This window comes from Acinonyx jubatus, chromosome F2, assembly GCF_027475565.1.
Source record: "Acinonyx jubatus isolate Ajub_Pintada_27869175 chromosome F2, VMU_Ajub_asm_v1.0, whole genome shotgun sequence".
Classification (NCBI taxonomy): Eukaryota; Metazoa; Chordata; class Mammalia; order Carnivora; family Felidae; genus Acinonyx; species Acinonyx jubatus.
The window spans coordinates 25987155-26012997 of NC_069394.1; the positions used below are offsets into that span (position 1 = coordinate 25987155).

Below are 25843 nucleotides of genomic sequence, written 5' to 3' on the forward strand. Positions count from 1 at the left end.
TCAGTTGGAAATACATAGCAATCATTTCCACAAACCTTTGCTTATTTAAGTGTTTAACTTCTATTCCTCAAAACTGTAAGGATTATCTTCTTACAGCATTCGTATAAAGCTTGTGGTTTCAAAATTTGATGTTTCCTAGAGTTTGACGAGTAAGAAATACATGTGTGCCATTTTTTTAAATTAGTTTGACTCGTGAAAAAAATGGAATGTGTAGTCATATAAAACTTTCTTCTCTTTATTCCTATTACATTCTTTCTTTTTAAATTAAAAACATATTTTTTTTAATTTAGAAAGAAAGAGAGAGTGAGCACGAGCAGGGGAGAGGGGTAGAGAAAGTGAGACAGAGAGACAGAGAGAAACAGAGAGAGACTCTCAAGCATACTCCACGCTGTGTGGAGCCAGATGTGGGATTCAATTCCACAACCCTGGACTCATGACCTGAGCCAAAATCAAGAGTCAGATGCTCAACTGACTGAACCACCCAGGCATCCCTCCTATTATATTCTTTGTCATCTCTGAATCAAAGAGGATTGTCATAGTTGCCATGGGTGACTGTGACTGTGGACTCTTTCCTGCTTGCGAATTTTAAAGTGACAACGTTGACATTATGTTTTGTATACATCTTCGTATGAATATAAAGAATTCTAAAATAAGACTTTTTCTTGCAAGATTCATGGCCTAAATAGAATTTACTAATCAAACATTAAGTATAATTCTTAAAGATTCCACTAAATATTATGAACCAAATTCACCAAAGAATTCTATAGAGATTAAAATTATGATAGAATGATCTTTGTCTCCTTGCATTATTATTTAAACTTGAATTAATGTTTTTAGTTTCAGATGTCATCCTCAACTGTATTTAGCTAGCATGCTTTCTCAGTTCTCTTATTAACAATCTATCTCCCTTTTTATTTAACAATTTGACGGTGTTTACTTTTGGTCTATGCAATTAACATACCTTAATTCACCATGAAATACTCTATAAGGTAACTTTTAGAATATTAAAAACATATTTACATTTTAACTGAGTTTCAAAAAAATAAAGCGTATAAAGATCTCGTTTTAAGTTCCATCAAAAATGCTGACTTATATTCAAAGAGTGAGTTTTCAAATACCATTTATATTTCTAAGCCATCTGCCTTATTGTATTATTTGTACTCTTTTACTGACCATATGACATTCCCCCATGTGAATACACAGCTGATGTTCATAGTCAAATGGAATAGAAATTATGTGGAGGTAGGAATTAAACTATTCATCTCTCAGTAGATCAAGGAAGAAGTTGAATAGCAGATTAGCAGATTTTGATTCAATCTTTAGGACAAAGTGAGCTCTGCATCCCTACGTGGTACATGCCCTATAGTAACGCTTACATTTGTGCAAAAGGAGACAAAAAGTATAGCATTTTTGTAGCAGAGAATAATGGGAAACAATGTACAAGTTCATCAGTTAGAAAATAAATAAATCAATTTTGTAGTAAGTTTCTAATGGAATACCACAGAGTAGTTAAAATGAATAAAATGTATGTGTGTGTGTGCATGTGTGTGTGTGTGTGTGTGTGTAAAGATAAAAACACAATGTTGGCAAAAATAGTTTCAGAAGAATTTTTAAAATAATTTCATAGTTTATAAAGTGTATAAATAACTTGCAAAACATTCTATATAGTGTTCATAGACATATAGATATGTGATGAAAATAGGGGGCGCCTGGGTGCCTCAGTTGTTTGAGGGTCCGACTCTTGATTTTGGCTCAGGTCATAATCTCACGGTACATGGGATAGAACCCCACATGGGGCTCTGCACTAGCAGCGTGCAGAGCCTGCTTGAGATTCTCTGCCTCTCTCTCTCTGCCCCTCCCCTACTCATGCACATGCATGCTCTCCCTCTCCCTCTCTCAAAATAAATAAATACAATATAAAATATATATATATAAATATATATAAGTATATATATATAAATATATATATATAATAGGTATGAGAAGAATACACTAATTCAGAATATTTACTAGCTCTTGGTAGGGAAAATCTGAAAGTGGTTGAGAAGGGAACAAAAAGGAGCTTTACTTGTTTTATAATATTTATTTCTTGATATTAATATGAATTAATATGAATATTAATCTGAAATAATATTAATTTTTATCTGAAGCTACTATGATAGTAGAATCTGATAGAGTCAGATGGTGAAGTTATGTTATCCTTTGTAGTCTTTTGTAGGTTTCCAATAACAACTTAAAAATAAATTAGAAATCCTTATACTACATAGTAGCAGGAAAGGAATTAAATCTCTGTTGAAGTTATTCATTAAGTCAAAAGGATTTAGGTAATCAGGATTTTCAGTTCATTTTGTGCTCTAGAAATTTTCATTTCATCAGAGTATCAAATTTCACAAGGAATGGTGAATATTTATAGCATATATGATTTTTCATACACATCTTTATTTAATTGTCAGTTTCAAGTATTTGAGCTTTTCAATGAAAAGACTGGCAGCTGAATGTTTCCATAAAGATAAGACAGATCTGAATATTTATGAATAGGCAACAATAATTCCACCAAATTGGACTAAATTATGTTGTGCTTTGTAGCTTATATAGTATTGTCCATGTGCATTTTCATCTACAATGCAAAGTATTATAAATTATCTTAATTTACAAAGAATATCTCCATTTTACCTCATCACCAGCAATTGCCAACCACATTTACAGAACATTCAAATTAAGGAAGGATGAATTTGGTAATGAACCTTGAAAAGAGAGCTTGATTTCCATTTTTATTTTGATAAATGATATACGGTAAAACTCAGAAGTGGCTGCATTTTGAATGATAAACTGAATATTATGTCTGGTAAAAGGCACGCAAACTTGTAATTTTTGAGCAAGAACACTTTAAATGTAGTATTAAGTATGCAGATTCATGCAAATTAATGTGTCCTGAAAATGTAAAGTTGCTACTTCTGCCATTTCTGTTTCTATGTTTGAAAGACTGGCTTGCTTGACCGTGTATCTTTATATCTCATTTATGTCACGATTTGAGTTAGTGACTTCTGACTTGTTGTTGGGCTCTTTTTCTGATGCCATTTATATTTGCTTTATTTTAACATATTTTCACCCAAACAGAGCTGTCACAAATTGATCCATAAGGGAAATTCCTGAAGATTTTTTTAATTGTTTCATTTTCATAAACTTCAGTTTCTCATCAGCATTATTTTAGTTTCTTCCTCAGTTGTCTCCTTGAGATAATTGCCTCTAATAATCCACATCCATCCATAGAAATTATTACACATCTGCCGTGTGCCAAGATTTATGCTGGGAAGTCATTGTGGGAAAGAGGGGAAAATTGAAATATTTCCACTCTATAGAAAAACAAAGAAAAGAAGCAAATGATTGTAAATTAATTAAAATGTGTAAAGTATTTCTCTGAGTTAACAGGAGAAAAAATGGTTAATACCCCATAGAAGAGAGTAGGAAGGGCTCCTTCCTTTGATAGATAATGTATCCCTCAAAATGCTGAAGTTACAATATGTATTTAGTACTTGGATATGTGCAAATTCTAGTGATTTAATGTATTTTTGACATTCTAGGAAGTCGATGATGCAAATTAGTGATTTGACATATATGAGATAATGCATGCTTTTGTTGGTGTTGTTGTTCTAGTTCAAATCTAGATTAATTTGGTCAAGGATCTGTGCCTATAAAGGAGACAGAGACTGCTTTTTGATTATCCTATGATTTATACACATAACATTTTTTTTTCTCCAGCATTATTTGTCTTGAAGTCACAGGTTTTCCTACCTCATAAGGCTATCTGGAATACTCTATAGTCCTCTAGTCTCAGAAGCTATAACTGGTGTAAATAGCACCTAATTATCTTTGGTACATTCCCTCTGTCATTTATCTTCTATTTATACACTTGGTAAAACATTAAAGACAAGAACTCTATGGCTAAGGAGCCTAGATTTTGATTGCTACTATCGTGTTTAATTTGTATTATGAGGTATCCTTTTCCAGTTCTTTCAGGATCTTAATAGTGAACTGTGCTAACTGTTGTTTTCAATATTCACTTTTGTTAACTTTATTCTGCATATGGACACAAGATCTTCTGGATCTAAACAGATTAATAATTGTTATTTAAATAATAATAATATCGGTATGTCCCACACACTTCTGACCTACTCCTTACCCCTGTAGTAACATGATGGAAATCAGATGGAAAAATCTGCATGGGTGGCCAGTGACAAGGCATGAGGAAAAATGGACATGCTCTGCTTAAGGCAGCTCTCTTGCCTTCCTCTCCTGAAAGCAGGAAGAAAGAACTTTGCTGCTTGGAGATGGGATGGAAAGGATCTTGAGTTCTCTTTTTTTTTTAGCCTCAGAATGTAAATACATTTCTCTAAGAGCCAGATTAGCCTATGTCTCCAGTTTTTATAACCTAGAGATGTCTGTAAGTCATCTCGTTCTCCCCCTTGGTGCAAACACAAACGTCCTCGTCCTCTGGAGTCAGGTAAAGCTCTCTGGCGTTCTCTCACTCCTGGTACGGGTAGTTGTAAATTAACTTCAGTGCTACTCTTATCTCAGGAAATAAAGTTTCCAGCAAAATTCATGCAGAAAGCCCAAACTCTGCTGAACACAAACGTAGTTTCTTTGTACCACAAAATAACATGCTGCTTCGATTTGTTTTTGTTTTCTTGTGAGAATTTCTGAAAGCTATACATTTTGGAGGGGGCAGGATACAAAGATACCGAGTTCTTAAAGCTGAATACTATTATTATGTCTCGAAAAACTATGTTTTCAATATGAGACTATCATTGTCTTCTAATACTATCAAAGTAAAGCAATCTACGGTTATATTTGCAGTGGACATATCTGTTTGTGAATTGGACAATTATTGGACATGTTTTGTCAAAATTTTTAAATTTTGATGACGTGACTCTAGTAGTCACATTGGTCAGAATTTATTATTAGCCGCAATTCACTTGAGGTAAGCGAGAGGCTTAGTGCTACAAGCCACGATATAGTTATATAATAGACCATGGGGTATCACTGATAAACTTTAAAATTACAATCAACCAATCAAATTACAACAAATTCTAATTTTCAAGAAAATAACTTTATGGATGCTGTATATATACTATCAAAATTGAATATTGTAAGAGTAATACAAGTAGGAAAAGGTATGTAATTATACTAAAAATAATCAAAGACTGTTGGTATAATTTTAAATCTTCCTGTTAAATGTTGCCTTTAATGACTCTGTATCCTTATCACAGGTTTTGAACTTTCACACTGTGAGGATCCTGGTATTCCACAATTTGGATACAAGATCAGTGACCAAGGCCACTTTGCTGGGAGCACTATTATTTATGGATGCAATCCAGGCTATACTCTCCACGGGAGTAGCCTTCTCAAATGCATGACAGGGGAGAGAAGGGCATGGGACTATCCTCTGCCTTCCTGTATTGGTAAGATACTCTTATATTTTCATAAATATTTCTTTGGGAGTGCTATCCAAATACGCTGTCCCTTTTCAAGTGATTTTATCTGTTCATGCACAGCTCACAGCTTAAATCATGAAGTTAATGAACTCATAGCTCAAATTTGTTGGAGGAAATTAATGGAAAGTGAAAGCGTCGTTTTCATAAGTTTGTCGATGAGTACATTTTTTTGTGTCAAGTCATTCTTTCTCCTATCTTGATACAAAATTTAATTCACTATAAAAATATGTTAAGACTTGTACATATTTATGGAATCACATTGATTAGGTTTGTTTTAATAAAATGAGCACCTGTCCCGGTATCAAGGTAGATTAAAAAACAATAAACCTATTCTCAAAAACTTCAAAGGTTTTCTTTATATATGTATATAGATTTTCAAAAATCTGAGGAAGTACATGGGCTTTTCTTATGTTTATGTAGCATAACTAACCAATTTCAATAAAAAGAGGCAAGGGAGACACAATAACATAAGGTATATTGCCTCCATGAAGCTAGAGAATGGATCATTTTCTCTCACTGCACAACTGGAGGACTAGTACCATCTTATAGATCAATTAGTGAAGGACTGGGTTTGTGTGAGTAGGAAGGTAGACAGAAATGTGTTGACAAAGATGTCTGTTTTCTTGTTGTTTTCTTTTGTTTTTTTTCTGCTCCAAAGACCAAATAGGTCCCAGGCTGGAATACCAGAACAACAAAAGGAAACATTTTAACAAAACACTGACTCCTTAAATAGGGAGCAAACACTCATTATTCTTCAGCCATTCTTACTTCTTGCTGGTATTTGTAGAAGCACAAACCCATTCTGCCTCAGGCCCACATGAATAAAACTGACCTAAATTAAAAAAAAAAAATCACAGCTTTGTTAAGGTATAACTGATATCTTAATACTGCAGCACATATTTAATGTATATAATTTGATGAGTTTGGAAACTTAAACCTTCCAAATTCGTATCTTTGTTAGTTGATATGGTTAACATAGGAATCTCCACAAAACCTACTAGAATGCAAATAGAAAAATGAAATTCCAGTCTTTAAAAGCCTTGCAACTAATTGCACTGTGTTTTTTGATGCCACAAGACCTCTGTTGGTTTATTCAAACATTGATTCACGTAGGAAGCAAACATGTTTTTATCTAACCAAAATGCAATCATAGTCCTTTCTTTTCAGATGACATCTGATTTTGGATAGATTACGAGGATAATATCTAAATACTAATCAACCTAAATTAACAAAGCTTGGGATTCTGGAATATGACCAACAGTCAGCCCACTGGCGTTAGTAATGAGAAAAATGTAGCACTAATTCTAAGGTTGTATTCTTTGATGTGAATATGAAATATATTCAGAAAAGCATTAAGGATTATAATTGCACAAAACTATAAACTTGTAAATACTGATTTTCCATGCTGTCCTTAAAATTAAAATCAGAAACCAGATATATTTAAAATAATATATTTTCTATATATGTTGAACCAAGCTAAAGACATTCTTCACTTTTTAAAAGACTTTATGTAAATGGAAGGACATTTGGTTCGTGATCAGAATTAATTTTGTTTGTAACAAATCGGTGCACTTCATATTTACAAATTTCCTGAGTCAAAACTTAGTGGCTTGATACTGTTCAAGATTTCATGAGAAGGGTAAACTTGTATATTGTTTTTCCTTTTAATGATGGATAGACAGGAATAACAGCTGAAGACAGTTGGACACGTGGCATGTTGTGCCGGTGATTACTATGATAACAGAAGAGGAGATTCTATTTTAGATTGTGTTCTCTACTGGCAACAATTAATAGCCTTACCACCTGGTCTAGCATCCTAATTTTTTGTGCTCACTTTGCCTCTGTCAAATAAGAAACTTTCTCGCAATTGTATGGATTATTTCTAGATAATTATGTTTCTGAAGCTTATACATGGATCAAACAAATAATTTTTGAAATACCATAGCCAGAGGATTTAACCTATATACCTTCTTTAAGCACTATTTCATTTTTATACTGCAAATATAAGTCTTCTCTTAAATATGAGCTGTAGTGCTATGGCATATCACACTGGCTCATTTGAAGTCAAAATGACAGGTAATGTTTGTAGAAAAGAAATATGGAGAAAAAATAACTATGTTAAATTTCAACATACAGCGTAGTACACAAAACCCCAATTTGACCTTTAATTGATTAAAAATTAATCTGGAGGAATAAAGTATAAAATCTGTTCTCATAGTAAGTGTATGCCATAAAAGTGATAATTATAAAGAAATAATGTAATAATGAATTGATATAGTTACATAGTTGAAGGTTATCCAACACAATTTTTGTTAAAAAATGAGAAAAAATCTAAATAAGTGATGGCAACATCTTAAATACTGGTATCTCATTTACTTAAAAAAATAACAAATTTGTTCTTATAAATTAACATTGCAATACAAAATCAAGTTGCTTAGTCCTCTGTGAGTGTATCAGTCAACATTCTCCAGTGAAAGAGAATGAATAGAATATCTAAATCTAGATTGATCTATCTATATGTATTTGTATCTAAGTGTCTATCTATCTATCTAAGAGATTTATTTATTTTGAGGAATTGACTCATGCGGTTGTGGGAGATGACAAGTCCAAAATACATAGGGAAAGTCAAAAGGCTGGAAATGCAGGCAGAGGTCAACTCTGCAGTTGTGAGGGAGAAGTTCTTTTTTTCCAAAACACTTATTTTTTGCTCAAAAGGTCTTCCTATTGACTAGATGAGGGCTACCCACATTATCAAGGATAACTTCTTTTAATTAACACCAACTGATTGTAGACATTAACCACATCTATAAAATACTTTCATATCAACACTAGTGTTTGATTAAATACCTGGGTACTATAGCCTAACCAAGTTTACACGTAAAACTAATCACCACAATGTGGTAAAATAGAATATGTAAAATCTGTGAAATAAATTTACCTATAGGAATAGAGCCTATACATTGTGAACCATTAAATTCAATTGCCATTAGGTCTCTTCCAAAACAAAACCAAGAAGATTAAGTCAGTGATTGAATGTAAGTAAGATCGAAACAGTGCAGAGAACAAGAAAAACAAATATAGGAGTGCCTTCAAATATTTAAGCAAAAAGTAAATTTTTTTTGTTTTTGTTTATTTTGTGGTAGGAAATAATCTGGAGAATTTTCAAATGTATGATGCATTACACAGTGTTATCCTTGTTTCTGGGGTTAGAGATGTAGAACAATATACTAACTGCAGTACTTATTTTCTGTCATCTCCAGTACAGAGGATTCTTTCTAGATTATCTGTTTACTGAAATAAAACCTCTACAGACATCCCCATATATTAAACAGCATTCAAATGGAGAGGTAATCCCCCAAAAGATTTTTTAAAAATATTGTATAACGATACCTACACTTTTGATTTGATGAGTTTTATAAAATTTAAGGACTCATTAAATTAAACTAGATTTTACTGAAGTGAGAAATCTAATAAAAATGCCACTTTGACTTTGGGGAGGTTAAAAAGGAAAGAGTTTAGAGTGATTTAAAGGGGAATAAAAGGACAATGAAATTTAGAAGACCTGAGGGACCACAGTAAAGATTAGTTTTTCTCAGAGGTGGGGTAGCACGATGATAAATTATTCAGCCTACAACCAACGAGCAGTGAGCAACTTGCCATCTGTTTCCCCTTTTTAAATTATCATTATGTAACAACACATCTTAAAATCTTTGAATGCCTAAACTCAGAGTGTTTGAGTGTGTCCTTTTTTTATTCCCTAGCTTATTATCTTTTATGTGATCTAACTTGAGACTTTATTGTTTTACTCTTTAGTGTATCATTGCTTCAATCAATACATTAATCTGAGAAAGTATATACAAAATGTATTGTCTTAAGAAGAGGGATTGTCAATCCTTATTTTCCTTAAGATAAAAAAACATATATTTTTGAGAAATTCGTAGATTGTTTTGCAAAGATTGGCATTAAATTGTGGCTTCATTTATTATTATTATTATTATTATTATTATTATTATTATTATTTTAGCTGAATGTGGAGGTCGTTTTAAAGGAGAATCTTCAGGAAGAATCTTATCTCCTGGTTATCCCTTTCCATATGACAATAATCTGCGTTGCATGTGGATGATTGAGGTAGATCCAGGAAACATTGTCAGGTAAATGGGTTTTATTTTCTCAGAATTACTGGGGAATCTGAAATTTCTGATCAGCCTCAATATACAATATCAAACAACAAGGTCTGTCAATATCTTTAGCCTTGGCCAAGAAGAACCTGGTTTTCATCTCTTTAAAGTATAACAAGTATTCACGGGTATGATTATTGTCACAGTGGTAGTTCATATAACCCCTAGATTCGTAGTTTTCATAGACCACAGAGATCGAGAAATGTTTTCTGCATCTTTAGGACTTTAATCTTTCAATTCTTGGTGATTCAAGATGCTAAGTCCACCATTTTGATAGGGATACAAAGTTGTGCTGTCATCGTTGTAAATTCAGCATCAAGAATATTTGGACGAAATAAGAACAAAAGGGGACTCAGTAACAATTCCCTGTCTTCCCTGGGTTTAGGCACATCTCTGGAGCATCAGCTCTCTGCCCTGTTGACTGTGTTTGATTTCCCTTTCCAGATGAATTTAGTTAGGTGGCTCACAATTCTTCACATTATTGACCCTTTGACGAGGGCAGAACTATCATCTCCTAAAACAGCACCAGCCAGCTTGCCAAAGTTATCACGTTCTCTAAACCCTACTTTAACTACTGTGATCATGACAAGGAATAGGTTAATAAATGAACAAAAATAAATCCTCCCTTCAGACCTAATTTGAGCTAGTTGGTGTGTTATCACTCTCAAAACAATGACTTTAAATTTAAGAATTGCTGTTTTATGTAAAGAAAATTTCAGACAGGCTTCTGGGTAGTGAAGGTGGTTATGGAAAACAAGTATTATTCTTCATCAACATGCCGAAAGGTGTACTCCATGCATTGTTTGATGTGAACAGATATATTACTACTGCAAGGGAATTTGCAGAACTCAAAGTAGACTGCACCAGATCAACCCTCAGCCTATTTTTCTTTAGTATAGATCACACGTTGTTTTATTTAAATATTAGAATTACTAAACTTAAAAATGTTAAATTCAACAGGATTCTGGAATGTTTTAAATTAAAGAACAATATTGGATATTAAATTGCAACACAAATTTAAAGCTGTGACATTTCACATCCCTAACACGGATGTGATATATGTAGAGAGAGAGTAGAGCATGTTGCTGTAACTGGATTTCTAATTTTTGGCCCTGGCCACGAAAAATATCAGACAATAATTATGTCTAGGCTAGATATAAAGCAGATTTAACATGAAAAAGTTTTTTTTTAATGCATTTTGGGGGGAGTAGGGTTGGGCAAACATTAATTTTCACATTAAGGAACTTCTTTATTCTTAGATTGCTGGGTATGATTATAATGTTGAATTTTTAAAAAATACTTTTTCTGTATATATTCAAATGTTTGTGTAATTTTTTCCTCATATCTATTATTGTGATGAAATGTATTGATTTTTTTAATATGAACTCATTCTTGCATTCCTTGAATAAACCTCATTTGATTCTGATAAAACAAACTTGAACCATCGGTAAAAATATATGCTACGGATTCAGAAAACTTGAGTTCATTTCATGACTCTGCCACCCTTTGGACAATTTTATTTAACCTGCCTCAAATCCATTTGCCACATTTATAGAATTGAGATCAAATACGTGCCTGCTTCATTAAGTCATTATAACCATTAAACAAAGGAAATCTACGTAATGCATTTTGCACAGTGCCTAGCATGTACTAGATGCTCCATAAGTGTCACCTACTGTGGCTACAGTTAAAATTCACAAACACGCGGCACCTGGGTGGCTCAGTCTGTTAAGCATCTGACTTCGGCTCAGTTCATGATCTCAAGGTTTGTGGGTTTGAGCCCCATGTAGGCTCTGTGCTGACACCTTAGAGCTTGGAGCCTGCTTTGAATTCTGTGTGTGTGTCTCTCTCTGACCCTCCCCCACTCGCGCTCTGTATCTCTCTCTCAAAAATAAATAAGAATGTTTTTAAAACATTCTGAACACAGAAAAGACTGTAAATCTGAAATTTCTATAATTTACAAAGGTGATATAATAGACTTTTAATCATATTCTAGAAAAATAAATTATTCTGTTTAAGTAACATGTATTGAGGATATATATGCTGTTTACCTAATTCATTTTTTATCTGATAGTATAAAAAATATCTAATAAAATTAAAGATGCATATCTGGTATATCTTTTTATTTAAAACTGAATCCATGTTTGAGATAATTAAATAGAGATATATGGTTCTCCCACAGCCTACAGTTTCTTGCTTTTGATACGGAAGCATCACATGATATCCTCCGAGTATGGGATGGTCCCCCAGAAAATGAGATGCTCTTAAAGGAAATCAGTGGATCTCTTATTCCTGAAGGAATCCATAGCACTCTCAACATAGTCACCATCCAGTTTGACACAGATTTTTATATCAGCAAATCTGGATTTGCAATTCAGTTTTCAAGTGAGTTATTATTTTATTTCTTAAATGAAAAGTAGGAATGCTATTCAAATAGTATTTTAACTTTCCTGGCCAAACCTTTTAAAATTTTAACGATCCTAAATATGCTTATTTCTGGTCTTCCTATTATTCATCTTCAGTGAAGGTAAAATATTCTTGGAAAAAAGGAATATAATTAACTTGGAATTAATCAATTACTTGTTGAGACCTTCTCTAATTGTCAAGCCATTTTTTTCAAGTAAAAGTGCTGCTAAAATAATTCAGCAAATGAAATAATTACATTACAAAAGCTTTACATTTCAATTTACCATAAAACTGATTATTTCAAAATGTGAAATTTTTTAGGTAAGGGAGGAAATGAATACTTGCCTTTACAAAAAAAGCAATCCTATATTATTACTAATTTTGTTTTTCTCTTTTAAAGATCTTAATTATATATTCCCAGATATCTTTGACAAAATATTTTAGATCTACTTCTAAGTTAAAGACTTCCTATAACAATATAATGTCATTCATTGTAAGTAATTACCAGTGTTCATGGCACTTTTTTTTTTTATGGGAGGGGCGGTGGAGGGGGAGCTGACTTTAGAGGTAGGGGTTGGGGGGATGGATATGGGGGATAGCGGTATATGTGTCAGTATTACTGATTAATTAGGGGCGGGGGGGGGGGGGGGGGGGGGGGGGGGGGGGGGCGATTAACAACCCGAGGAAACTATGCCTTCCCGTTGGGCTGGATTAAAACGTACACGGTTCATTGGGCTATTTTTGGCTGAACCTCCTCCCCTCATCACAACGCCCCCAACTACCACTTCTGATCCGCACTCCATAACAAAACAAACGACAAGGAAACGCCACTGACCAAAACAATTTTTCCCCGAGTCCCCTCTGTAGTTTACCTCGACACACATTACACCGCCCCCTCATACAATGATTGTCCCCCAACATCCCCCGTGTTCAAAATGCCACTACATCCCTTCAAAAAACTTTCGTCCATCAGACGGGACTCCCTTTTGTAACTCGACAACTCACACATAACCAGCTGATCTTCCCCGCTAACCGATTCCTGTATCCATACGAACAAACGACAAATACCCTCACACACAAGGTCCGCATGCCCTCAGACCCCCCAAGCCGATCCGCCGAAATATCAAACCCCAGCCACCGACACGTGGCTCAGAATCCACTGTATCAAAAGTCCCAGCACCAAAAGGTTAAGACCCGAGACGTGACGGATAAAGGCTCGCCATCGGTGACGGATTGCAGACCCGTTACAACGGGGGTAACTATTGTGCTCAAGTCCCCCCCACGCCCTAACTACATTCGTTTCTCAGCCGTCCTACCGCCCGATTTCAAGGTACGAAGCCCATCTACACATGAAATTACAGACGGCTTCTGCGTGGACGCGGAAATTGATCTTGCCGTCTCCCACCGACGCAAAATCCTTGAAACCAAGCCTTAACTCGGCAACACCACTCTTCTTCATCACGCCTCAGCACGAACCAGCGAAATCACCAACCACGTGACATAAAACACGCGACTCGGTCCACTGAGGGGGTACCTGCACGGGGGGGGACCTCCCTCGACCTACTCATCTCCCCACAACAACACGCTATAGAGACCCACACCCACTGCAGGTTATACCCCACAATGTCCCTGTCCTCATTTCCCCAAATCATGACTTATCAGCCGCTATACACACACGCTCAGGTTCCGTCCCTTGCGGATATGTTTAAGGCAATCAACCCCTCCTGCGCTGCTATGAAAATATTGCAGGTCCGCATCGTTACTCAGACTCACTCTGCGTATAGTCTATAACACAGACATAGGCTAACAAATCTTTTAGAACGTGTCCATACAGTTACAACTCTACTGAACCTGGACTTATGAAAATATCCCTTGGAATGATGTGTACCACCATTCCACAGTCACCACGAGACCATTCCACAACCACATTAATTCATCTTACCCAACCACAAAATAGTGCTGCCCTCACTCGTCCGCCTCAACTTACGGCGCAAACTCACTCGTCCATCAGCACGTCTGAGCTACTTATTGTTCATGTTCCAACACGACTACGAACTTACTGTCATCCACCCACGGGACCGTTTTCATCAACCGAGACTAAAAACACCTACCAGTGGGGAGGGGTGGGGGCGCACATACCTTCATTTTAACACACACCAGAACATAACACACTCATTCTACACAGTCCTGTAATACCTCCCCTAATAATGACTCATGTGTGTGTGACAACTTCATCTACGTACATCTGTAAGCAATGGATCAGCAATGCAGTCATTTAGTCCGCAGCAATTAGCAGGCATCAACTAAGTCATTTATATAGTCAACTCTTATTTATAAGGATTCTTTGATTCTGAGGTAGACAATTTAGCTTACGTAAGCAGGATATGTCTGCTTTATATGTTTGTTGATAAATCACACTCCTTATAACTTTAGATCTCTAACTTTGGGTTATTTAGACGTTTTAATACTCATTAGTGAATATCAAATTAGTAGACCTATTCTGGCCCTGATGTCTTAACCAGTGTTATGGCTACTTGACTTGAACGTCAAAAAGCAAAACTTCCTCCCAAATCATAAGTTGTGATGTTCTACATGATCAATTCCTATATACGTCCGGAATGCTTGCTAGCGGACTAAGATACAGCCTCTGGCAGCTCATCTTTATACTCGCTCGCCCGTAATCTAGTGATTACGAAAGCAACATTCAGTCCGCCTCGGCCCGCGCGTGCTTTACTCGAATCGCCAAGGATATCCATTGCCGCAGTCATACACCTGCCATCAATGAGTCAATGATAATTTTAGGCGACGAGAGGCGAGCGCATGATATACTGTATTGGTAACCAGTCAAGGTCAATGACTGGATCATGTGTATGTGGAGTGTCAAATCGAAAAACTTAACCATCGAACCACTCCAAACATATAACCCCTAAATTGTGTCCCCTCACCCATACACACCCCCGGGAACCCATTCTACCATACTAAGAGATATCGGAAGTTTCACAAAGACTAACGTCCAATATCTCTAAGGTGAGACCAATACCAACACACACGTTTCTTTTCCAAACGTGATCGTGTTCCAACCGCTACTATACAAGTACCACTCCCAATGACCACCGCACGGGATTGAGGGATTGTTGGGTTGTTGTTTGGACTACACTCACTACAAATAACCTGCATCCATACCTGTGGTTTTACTCAATAGACAGAGCCGAGACGTTATGCACTATCCTGTGCGCCAGCCCACCCCGGACCCATTCTCCAGCACCATCATCCCCTCACACCCAAGCTATGCCGAACCCACCACCAAATGAAGAAAAACGTCGAACGTCTAACTACAAACGACTACCCAGGCTAGTCTCATCCACGAAGTTTGTAGCCGTACGAGCAATAAACAATCTCAGAACCACAGTGATAAATACTTTATCCAATCCATGTCGTCATGGCCCTCATTATATCATGGTTTCGCACAGGAAAAACATTGAACAGAAGTGCGCAGACTCTATGTGTTAGTCGCAGCCCAGTCTTTATTAAAGTAAAAGCAAAAAATTCTGAAACTTCTCGGTATAATCAATCGAATAAACAGGGGGGGGGGGGGGGGGGGGGGGGCGGTGGGCAATCAGCTCCCGTTGCCGCGCGCGGGTACGACGTTACTCGAAATAGTTTGGTCACCACCACAGCTGCCGATCCGTACTAAAACGCCCAGACTACTCTCTCTGTCAGTTCGCTTTAAAGTGTGAAACAGCGCCGCTGTCCTGGGGGTGATGTCTACACTCGTCTACTGTCACAACTTATGATGAGTGTTGATAACGGCTATTGCAAGTCTATGTTTCAGATCGGACGTGCATCGTCCTTCCTAGCGAGCCCTAATTCGAGTGTGCCTTACATGACGTTCAGCATGTGTCCCATAACACAGGCACTCCCTCAACAAACGACATGTCCTATACCATAACGTCGCGCATCCGTGTCCCCGAACGTTCACCCCGGATCAGGCTCTCTGCTCTCAATTATAGCACAAGCTTAGTACTACCCATGAGTGTCTAGTCCGAACTAATCATTCAACAGCCCGAAAAATACCCAAAAACACGCACTCAGAGTTCAAGCATGTACATCCAGTGCCCCTACGCGTTACCTAGTCCTCGCCGATTTTTCATCCCCGGATGCAACCTAATCCGAAGATTACATTCTGACTGACCAGACGAGCTACCGTGTCAATGCGGGTGCTCCGATACCGGGGTCGCTACCAGACTTCCTTTGCCTGCCCCATCAGTTTCTCCACCTTGCCGAACTCCTATCTTGTCCCATGCCCGCAGAGATCCGCTCCGCTAACGGCGTCAACCAGGAAACTACCTGTTTGTCACCGCGTGAGAACCGGTATGCAACTTTAAGCAGCCCCGATTCTCTAACACAAATCCATACTGGTTAGAGAAAGAACACTACCCAGCGTGTTGCCAGAAAACCAGCGCAGTGATTGGGCACTTCGAACCACGTCCGTCACGTCGTCCAGTTGGACACGCCGCCCGTGACACCTCAGGAACATCCCAATTAACAAGTCGCCAAACAGCTCCCCAGGTCTCAAACCCCTTAGCATCGCGACCCCCACACTTTCCCCACCAGCCCCATGTACACAAGGGCCGTGAGTAAACGCTGTCGTGGCCGAAACCTTCTCTGGGGCAGGGTGGGTGTCTCCCGTCCGGCCGTCTACAACGCCAATGGCCTTACCCAATAGTGCGTTGACCTCTGAACCCTGTCCAGGACCAGGGGGTGCCGTCGAGGACAACACGAGCACAACCAGTAGCATTTACATTGTCCAGAGGGTGCTACACCGTAACTGGATACTACGAGCCCCTATTACTGCTTGTGCCCTTGGCTCGTTGCCCCACACACAGTTCATTAGGCTTCTACGTCCGCGCGGCGAGGGTCACAAACGGATCCCCCACGAAACAGTTATTCTCTCGTGCACTTGGTTCTTACACGCAATTTTACCCAGACGACGATCACATCGCATATCGCATACGAAGTAGATCAAACGGCAGCTACTTTCTTATATTACGTGGAAACATAGTCACTGGGGGGAATTATAGACCCAGAAGATGGCGGTAGTGCACAGCCGCTAACTAACTATCTATAATCAGAATCGACCACCTAACGCACGAAACACATGTTTGACGAACTGTACATCTCCACAAAAAGGCCGCACGCCGGTGGCGGCGGCCCCGATACCCCGTACGTCCGAGTAACAGTGCCAGCTTGAGTGGCAAACATGGCGGACCCCCAACAATACACCGCGGATGACCCCTGGGCCGACGCTCTAAAAGAGAACATCAGTGAGTTGTGTACCAAAAGGAAACCAACCAATATAAATTCAATCTATAACCATAAAACGATAACTTAAGAACGACAGCCTTGACGTGCTCCACGCACTCTTTGCTGCCCTTTTCGTATGCGTCCAGGTTTCCTTTTCTTGCCTCTACGTTTCTCTCTCTTTCTCCCCCAATCCGACCACATATTACCTATAAGCGGCCCTTCTCCTTTTGGGTGACACAGTTGTATCCGCCTTTTTTCGTCTCAAGCTTTTACTGGATTACTTGTAATCGACGCTGTAAAGATCCTACAGCGGACGAGCTAACAACTACACTGCCTGCGAAACCACAATCGACCAGTGGACACTTTCAGCTCTCCTCTATTGTATAAGTACAATCATATAAAACAGGTACAGAGCTCTCGCCTTGCATCTTGCTAGCACGTGCATCTGTAATACTGGTTCACGGTGATACCTACCCGGACACCCTAGCTGCCAACACTGTCCTTTGTTCTATACAAAAACAACAAGTTATCCCCCCATTTACACCCGCCCCGCCACGCCCCCTCCCATCATTTGTACCAAATGAAGACTATACGACTCCCAACAGACTCTGCATCCTCCCAAGCCTAAACAGCCCCCTTAACGCCGTCATCGCAAACCATTGGATCCTGCCATGTGTAAGTTAGGATGCATACTCTTGTGCTAGACTCTTTGAGGGTCAGACTCCACGCAGTCACCAGATTAGGATAGCCTGCGTCACTGCTGTTGCCTATCTGTTGTTTCCCAGGACTCGTTCCGTTGTGGACCGGCACATATGCTGTCACATTGAACTAACGCCAGAACCCGCTTAACGTAGATACAACTAGAGATTCCCAAAACAAACCTCCACGCTATCGCCCTGTCCTTCGTGCAACAACACTCCCCCCTATTAACTGACACTCGCGAGGGAGGGGCGGGCGCTGCCACGTCTTGCCGCACCACAAAACGAAGTCGCTTTTCTATTTCCCTGTGCCCTTCTCCCCATTTCACAATACCCCGAGCCCACACGACCCAGCCTCCGGTTAGTATCCTAAGACTGAATTCAACATCCCCTCACCGCGAAACGCGGCTCTCAGCAATAACAAACCAAAACTTTCTTCCAGTAACCGAGATGGCCTGATCCTCCCAACCGCCGCTGTCTCGATGTGTACGCCAATATTCTGTTATGCAACGTCTCCCTAACACCTACTACTAGTATCGACAAATCTCGCCCGTGGCCCTCTTATCGTCCTGAATTGACTTAAGAAAATTTCGGAGCAGTCCTTCTGCGAGAAGGCCCCAAAATGCCATTGTGGACTTAAGAATTGTAATTGCACCATGAAGTGTCCAAATCTCCACGCACATCACTAGTTACAGAAGGGCTTTGTCATTAGCCACTGGTAACAATTAGTCTCCAGTCCCTGTGCGATACGCGACATCTCATAGCTTACTCCCCCCGCGCACCACCAGGACTGCGAGCACACGTCAATTCATCCCCCACTTACATCAATTTACCGCCCCACGGACGCGATGACCCCATTTATCATACTGAGCACCTTTCTCACGGATCAGAGCGGGCAATAACCCCCCCCCGATCCCACCAACTACCAAATATACAATTGCAGCGAGACCACTGGCAATCATATGAGGGGCCGGACCTCCGTCGCCATAAACCAGAACCTACCAGCAGCCAGATTTTGCATCTAATGAATCGTCTTGACATACCGAAAAGACTTTTTGGTTCAATTGCATGTCCAAACGCATAATAAGGCGATCCAGTCTTCTGAGGTGTGTACAAGCACCGGTCAAAACGGGTGTCTGCCATCAAGTGCGACGGCAAAGTCTACGAGTATTGCTATATCCGGACCTACCTCCCTTTACAACTCGACGACAACACAACTCTTGACACGCACACTATGTGCCATGGAGGGCCCTCCTGTGAAGGATCTAATAGTTTGGGGGGGGGGGGTTCTGATGCGACCGACTTATCTTGTCCGCTAAACTCGACCCAATGATCAGTCCGTTGGGGGTCTGCAGCAGTCAGCTTCTATATCTCCTGCTTAAATGTATAATCTGCCTCTCCTGTCCTACTTTAGTTCCATGGGGAAGGCATCTTTGGGGTATCATAGTGTCATTTGCCCACAGAATAGTTAATTTTGACAGAGCATTTTCTGTGTTCTTCATTCTTTGACCTGTCTGTTAAGAATCTACCTCTGCTGGGTAATACAAAATATGAAGGCCCATGCTTATACTGTTGACTCTCAAGGAAATGGATCCCTTAGCCAGAGGAAGGTGAGGTCGCCCAGCCTCAAAAGACTGCATGGTGTCCCTGCCTTTTTCCCCATCTTCATTATCACTGCCTGCATTGCTGTGACAGTCAACTAGCCACTCACTTCATTGTCCCTCCAGCCAGACTTTTCTACACATTTCTACCTGACTGATGTTTTTAAAATACAAATCAGAAATCACCCCTCTGTTTCATTATTTTTTGTCTACTGGTCGCTCAGCCATAAGTTCAAAACTTTGGAGTTACTTTTAAAGCCTCCACAATTTGCCCCCAAACTACCTGCCAGCATAATCATTCACTACTCATTTATACACATCCACTTGTCTAACTACACTGTCCTGAGAGGACAACGTCCTTTCACATTTCTGCTTCTCTTCCATATTCTTAAAACACTTCGGTCCCCATACAAAATCTATAAATTCTTAGGTATTTTCCAAGATCCAGGACAAATGATACTTCTGACACTGATGAACTGCCAGGCAGAAGTAGTCACTTCCACATTTGTACTGCTCTGGCATTATGTGCTATTTTTATTAGATTCACCAAATGGCCCAGGTGCCCAGGACAGTCCTGGTTTACGCATGTCGTCCTAGCATCCTGACTGGTTTCGAATTTGGATCTGTATTTTTTTAATAGAGTATCATTATTTTGGCCAATATTAAGCCAGTATTCTGTTAAAATACCCAAGGTGTATTTCTTAGACCTATGTTTTGTATTTGATGTCATCTAGTAGTGTGTGAGATATGTTTACAGTGCTCAGAGTAATTATAATACATGATTAAATTTGAAAAACAAATATCGATAAGCAATCTACATTTTTCAATCTTTTCCATGTGCCAGGTAATTCACACTTCCCTTTCAAAGAGAATGTATAGGGCACTTGTAGATAAATAAATTATTCTCGGATATGAACACCTAACTCATTCTGATCTTGGAAGGTAGTAGGAGAAGCATTTAATGCTATTGCCCTGCAAGCTATTTTGTATAACAGCAAGTTATATCATAGTCTTGCTGTGGTTTGAAAGATACATAAAGCTGTCAGGACATGAATTGGCAGGATTAACAGGAAAAATGTGTTCTTGAAATACGCACAGAAATAGATGTTCGGGAGATATGCTGGAAAGCTATAGTATATAGTCTGCATGTTCTTGCCATGAGTGTTTTTGTTATTTATTTTATGATAGAAATAATTTTTAAAATTATATGGCAGTAGACATTTGTGGCAGCAGTGGGATTTTAAAATGTACATGTATAAGGGTGCCTGGCTGTCTCAGTCAGTTATGCATCTGACTTTGGCTCAGGTCAGGATCTTGCAGTTCATAGGTTCAAGCCCTGAATCGGGCTCTGTGCCAACAGCTCAGAGCCTGGAGCCCTCTTGGATTCTATGTCTTCCTCTCTCCTGCTCCACCTGCTTGTGCTCTCTCTCTCTCTCAAAAATAAATAATAAAAACATTAAAAATTTTAAATGACATGTTTAGTGAAAATGTGTGTATTGAATATTTACTTTTTAAGAAAGCTGATTTCACCATCCAAAAAGCAAGTCAGTTCAGCCAAAGGATGCTGTCAAGAAGGGACTAAGCACAAAGTCATAAAGATGTAACACAAACTTATCTTTGGAAAAGTTGAAACTGAGCCCAAAAATATAGCAGGAAAGAATTTAGACTATTTTTATTAGTATTCATAAATCAAAGAATTTTAGTACATCCAGAAACACACTTTTAAAAGAAGCAGCGTCCCACATAATCTAATTTCAATAAAACATATTTAGGTAAAAATGTGTTACAGGGGAAATCATATGCTGATTATTTTCCTATACAGCCAAAAAAAAGTTTAATACTGAATTACATGCGACTTTATTGCCTTGTGTTTCATGTTAACAGTATGCAGGGCAATATTATATTCTAAAATATAAAATTAAATTAAATGCTGATTTGAAGCCATGATGATGTATTAGCTCCAGCCAGCTTCATCATTTTAAAATAGCTAAGGTATTAAATAAGTATTGGTTATTTTAAAATACCTATCTTCTATAGCCATATCTTTTTAGTGCAATTATTTTCTAAATGAAAGTGCTCTCTGGCACCATCATATCATTGGTAGTAATGTGACAATTTTTTCTACTAATTTATTGACCTTATATGAAAGATGGGATATTTTGGCTGAGAATGTAGTGTGTATGGTAATAAAGGTGAGATATTGGAAATTTTAGACCTAAGAGTGTACTATTTTAAGATATTGATATGGAGTATTGTTTTATGAACAAATTCCCCACACATTTTCAAACAATAAATCATCAGAATAGCTATTTAGATTAACTATATAGTTTGAAGATTTTTAGTGCTTCTATGTTAAGGATTATGCACAAGTTGCTCATAATATCTGTATGTTAATAATCAAAAAGCCCAATAATATCTCAATTAAAATTAGAATTGATTATGTGGGGCACCTGGGTGGTTCAGTCAGCTAAGCATCTGACTCCGGATTTCAGCTCAGGTTGTGATCTCATGGTTCATGAGACTGAGCCCCATGTCTGTGCTGTCAGCACAGAGCCTGCTTGGGTTTCTCTCTCTCCCTCTCTCTCTGCTCCTCCCCTGCTCCTGCTCTCTCTCTCTCTCTCAAAATAAATAAATAGACATTTAAAAAGAAAAGAAAAGAGGAAAAGAAAAGAAAAAAGAAAAGATTATGAAAGTGCAGCTGGCACATAGTGTATATTAACATACATGGGACCTCAGTGGTGTCAATGACCATGTAAAAACCAGTGACATTAATGTGCTTAAAAAGCATGAAGTTTCATTTAGAGCAAATGAAAACTATTAAACTAATTTTATCACTTTGTATTCTAAATTTTCTTCCTCATGCATATTAAAATTGTTAATATGCCAGTTCCCATAGAAGAACTTCACAAATAGTTCAGTAAGTTCAATTTTATATTAGTCACATCATTGCTTTAAATAGAGAATCAGTAACATCAATTGCCTCAAGTATTTTAATTCCAATAAAAGTTTTATTTATATCCACTTCATGAAATCAAAGCATGGTCTTTAAAAAGTTCCTTGAATCAAAGAAAAAAACATCTAATATTATAAATCAGTAAAAATATTAACATTTTAATAATTTTAAATTTTCTTAGTCTTGTTTTATGATCAACCATATGGTTTTCTAAAAGTACCATATGCATTGAAAAGAATGTGCACTTGGTATTATTGGGCAGAGTGTTTTGTAAATACCAGTTACATATAGTTGGTTGATAATGTTGTGTTTGAAGTATTCTATATCATTACTGGTTCTCTGTCTACATTTTTTTAATCAACTGATGAAAGAGAAGTATTGAAATGCTCAGTTGGACTCTACTTATTCTTTCTGTCTTGCCATGTTTTTTTTTTTGTGTGTGTGTGTGTGTGTGTGTGTGTGTGTGTGTGTGTATTATGAAGACCTGTTATTAGGTGCATAACATTGTAGGTTTTATGTCTTCTTAATGACTTAATTTTTTCATTACTAAGAACTATCTTTCTTTTTCATTAGTAATTTACCATTTCTTGAAATTTACCTTGTCTCACATAAATATCTTACAATTAGTATGGCATTGGTGTACTATTTATCATCTTTTTAATTTGGTAGTGTGTTTATAATTAAGTTAGGTATCTAGTAGATAGCACTTGATTGAGTCATGGTTTTTTATACAGTCTAAAAATGTATACTTTTTGATTGTTGTCTTTTAAATTATTAGACCATTTACATTTCATGTAAATTTTTCCTATAGTTAACTTTGTCTACCATATTACTATTATTTTTATTGGATCTACTTGTTCCTTTTTTCCATGATATTTTTTCCTCTATTAACTTTTTTATTTAACCTTTTGAACCCCTTCACCCATTTCTCCACCTCCCTCATTCCCTGCCTCTGGCAACCACCTATTGGTTCTCTGTATCTATGAGTTTTTTGTTTGTTTGTTTCTTTTAATTTTCTTTACATTTCAAAGTAAGAAAAGGCATATGTTATCTGTCTTTCTCTATTTCACTTAGCATATTGCCCTAAAGGTCCATCCATGTTGGACCAAATGGCAAAGTTTCATTCTTTTTTATAGCTGAATAAAATTCCAGTGTGTGTACACACACACACACACACACACACACACACACACACAGTTTCTTCATGTATTTATTTAATAATAGACACTTAGGTTGTTTCTATATCTTGACTATGGTAAATAGTGCTGCAGTGAACATGGGGTACATATATATTTTTGAGTTAGAGTTTTCATTTTCTTCAGGTAAATACTCAGAAGTGGAAATGCTGGAACATATAATAATTCTATTTTTAATTTTTTGAGGAATCTCCATACTGGTTTTCATAGTGGCTACACCAATTTATGTTCCCACCAACAGTGCACAAAGGTTACCTTTTTTTCTACATCATTTTGTACACTTGTAATTTCTTATCTTTTTGATAATAACCATTCTAACAAATGTGAAGTGATAGCTCATTGTGATTACAATTTGCATTTCCCCAATGATTAATGATGTTGAGCATCTTTTCTGTACCTTAGCCATCTGTATGTCTTCTTTGGAAAAATGTCTGGTCAGATCTTCTGCCCATTTTTTAATTGGATTGTTTTCTGTTTGTTTTTGTTTCTGAGTTGTTTTTTGCTACTGAGTTTTACAAGTTTCTTATATATTTTGGATATTAGCGCTTTATCAGATACATGATTTGCAAATATTTTCTCCTATTTAGTATGTTGCCTTTTCATTTTTTTGATGGTTTCCTTGTTGTGCAAAGGCTCTTTAGTTTGATATAGTCCCACTTGTTTATTTTTGCTTTTGTTGCTTTTAGTTTTGGTGTCGGATTTTTAAAAATGTCACTATGTCTATGCAGGGCCTTTTGTGGTACCATACAAATTTTAGGATTATCTGTTCTATTTTTGTGAAAAATGCAATTTGAATTTCGAGAGAGGTTGAACTGAATCTATAGATTACTTTGGGTAGTATGGACATTACAACAATTAATTCAAGTCCATGGACACATAATATCTCTTCATTTATTTGTGTCTTTTTCAATCTCTTTCCCTAAAGTCTTGTAGTTTTCAAATTGCATATAGGTCTTTCACCTCGTTTGTTAAATTTATTCCTATTTTACTCTTTGTGATGCATTTGTAAGTGGGATTTTTTTTTCTTAATTTCACTTTCTAAATGTATTAGCTATGTATTTTTTTGGTACCTGCTCTAATATTTATAGCATGCATTTTTAACTTAGTAAAACCCAGCATCAAATTTCATTATTCCACTTCTCATAGAAGAACCCCACAATAGTGTATTCCCATTTCCCCCTCAGTCCTTTGGACTATTGTTTTCATTTATCTCATTTCTATGGTGTTAACATACATTTTTTAAGCTTTAAGCAGAGAATTATCTTTTTTTATTTAAAAAAATTATTTTTTACGTTTATTCATTTTTGAGAGACAGAGCACAAGTGGGGGAGGGGCAGAGAGAGAGGGAGACACAGAATGAGAAGCAGACTCCAGGCTCTGAGCTGTCAGCACAGAGCCCGACGAGGGGCTCGAACTCAGGAGCTGTGAGATCACGACCTAAGCCGAAGTCCGATGCCCAACTGCAGAGCCACCCAGGCGCCCCAAGCAGACGATTATCTTTAACTATTTTTTAAGTAAGACAAAGTTCACATTTAAAAATTTTAATATTAAATATAGTTGTTTGTTTTGTGATAATAATACAAATATAAGTTTTGATGATACATAGCCTTGTAATAAAAACGAAGCTCTCATAAAATTAAGAAACAGAAAGGGGCACCTGGGTGGCTCAGCTGGTTAAGCATCTGACTCTTGATTTTGGCTCAGGTCATGATCTCACACTTTGTGATTTCAACTCCTATGTAGGACTGTGCTGACAGTGTAAAGCCTGCTTGGGATTCTCTCTCTCCCTCTCTCTCTGACCCTCCCCTGCTCATGCTCTCTCTGTCTCTATCTCAAAATAAATAAACTTAAAAAATTTTAAGAAATAGAAATATACTTAGAATTGCTGGCAGTGTACGTGTAATTCGTAACTCTGACCAAGCAAATGCTGCTCATGGCAATAAAATTGTTAAAATTTACAAATACTTTTATATACAGTGAAATAACAGAATTATATATGTGTGTGTGTATGTGTG

General features: G+C 37.5%; 1 protein-coding gene across 6 annotated transcripts in view; it reads left to right on the top strand.

The window, feature by feature from the left end:
- The window catches only part of CSMD3 (CUB and Sushi multiple domains 3), a 1242277-nt gene that overhangs the window by 914603 nt on the left and 301831 nt on the right, over window positions 1–25843 (top strand). For all 6 annotated transcript variants that reach the window (XM_027064013.2, XM_027064014.2, XM_027064015.2 and 3 more), the window contains 3 exons: window positions 5268–5459; window positions 9517–9643; window positions 11853–12055. In XM_027064013.2, coding sequence (XP_026919814.1) covers window positions 5268–5459; window positions 9517–9643; window positions 11853–12055 — 522 coding nt within the window. The remainder of the gene's footprint in view (window positions 1–5267; window positions 5460–9516; window positions 9644–11852; window positions 12056–25843) is intronic.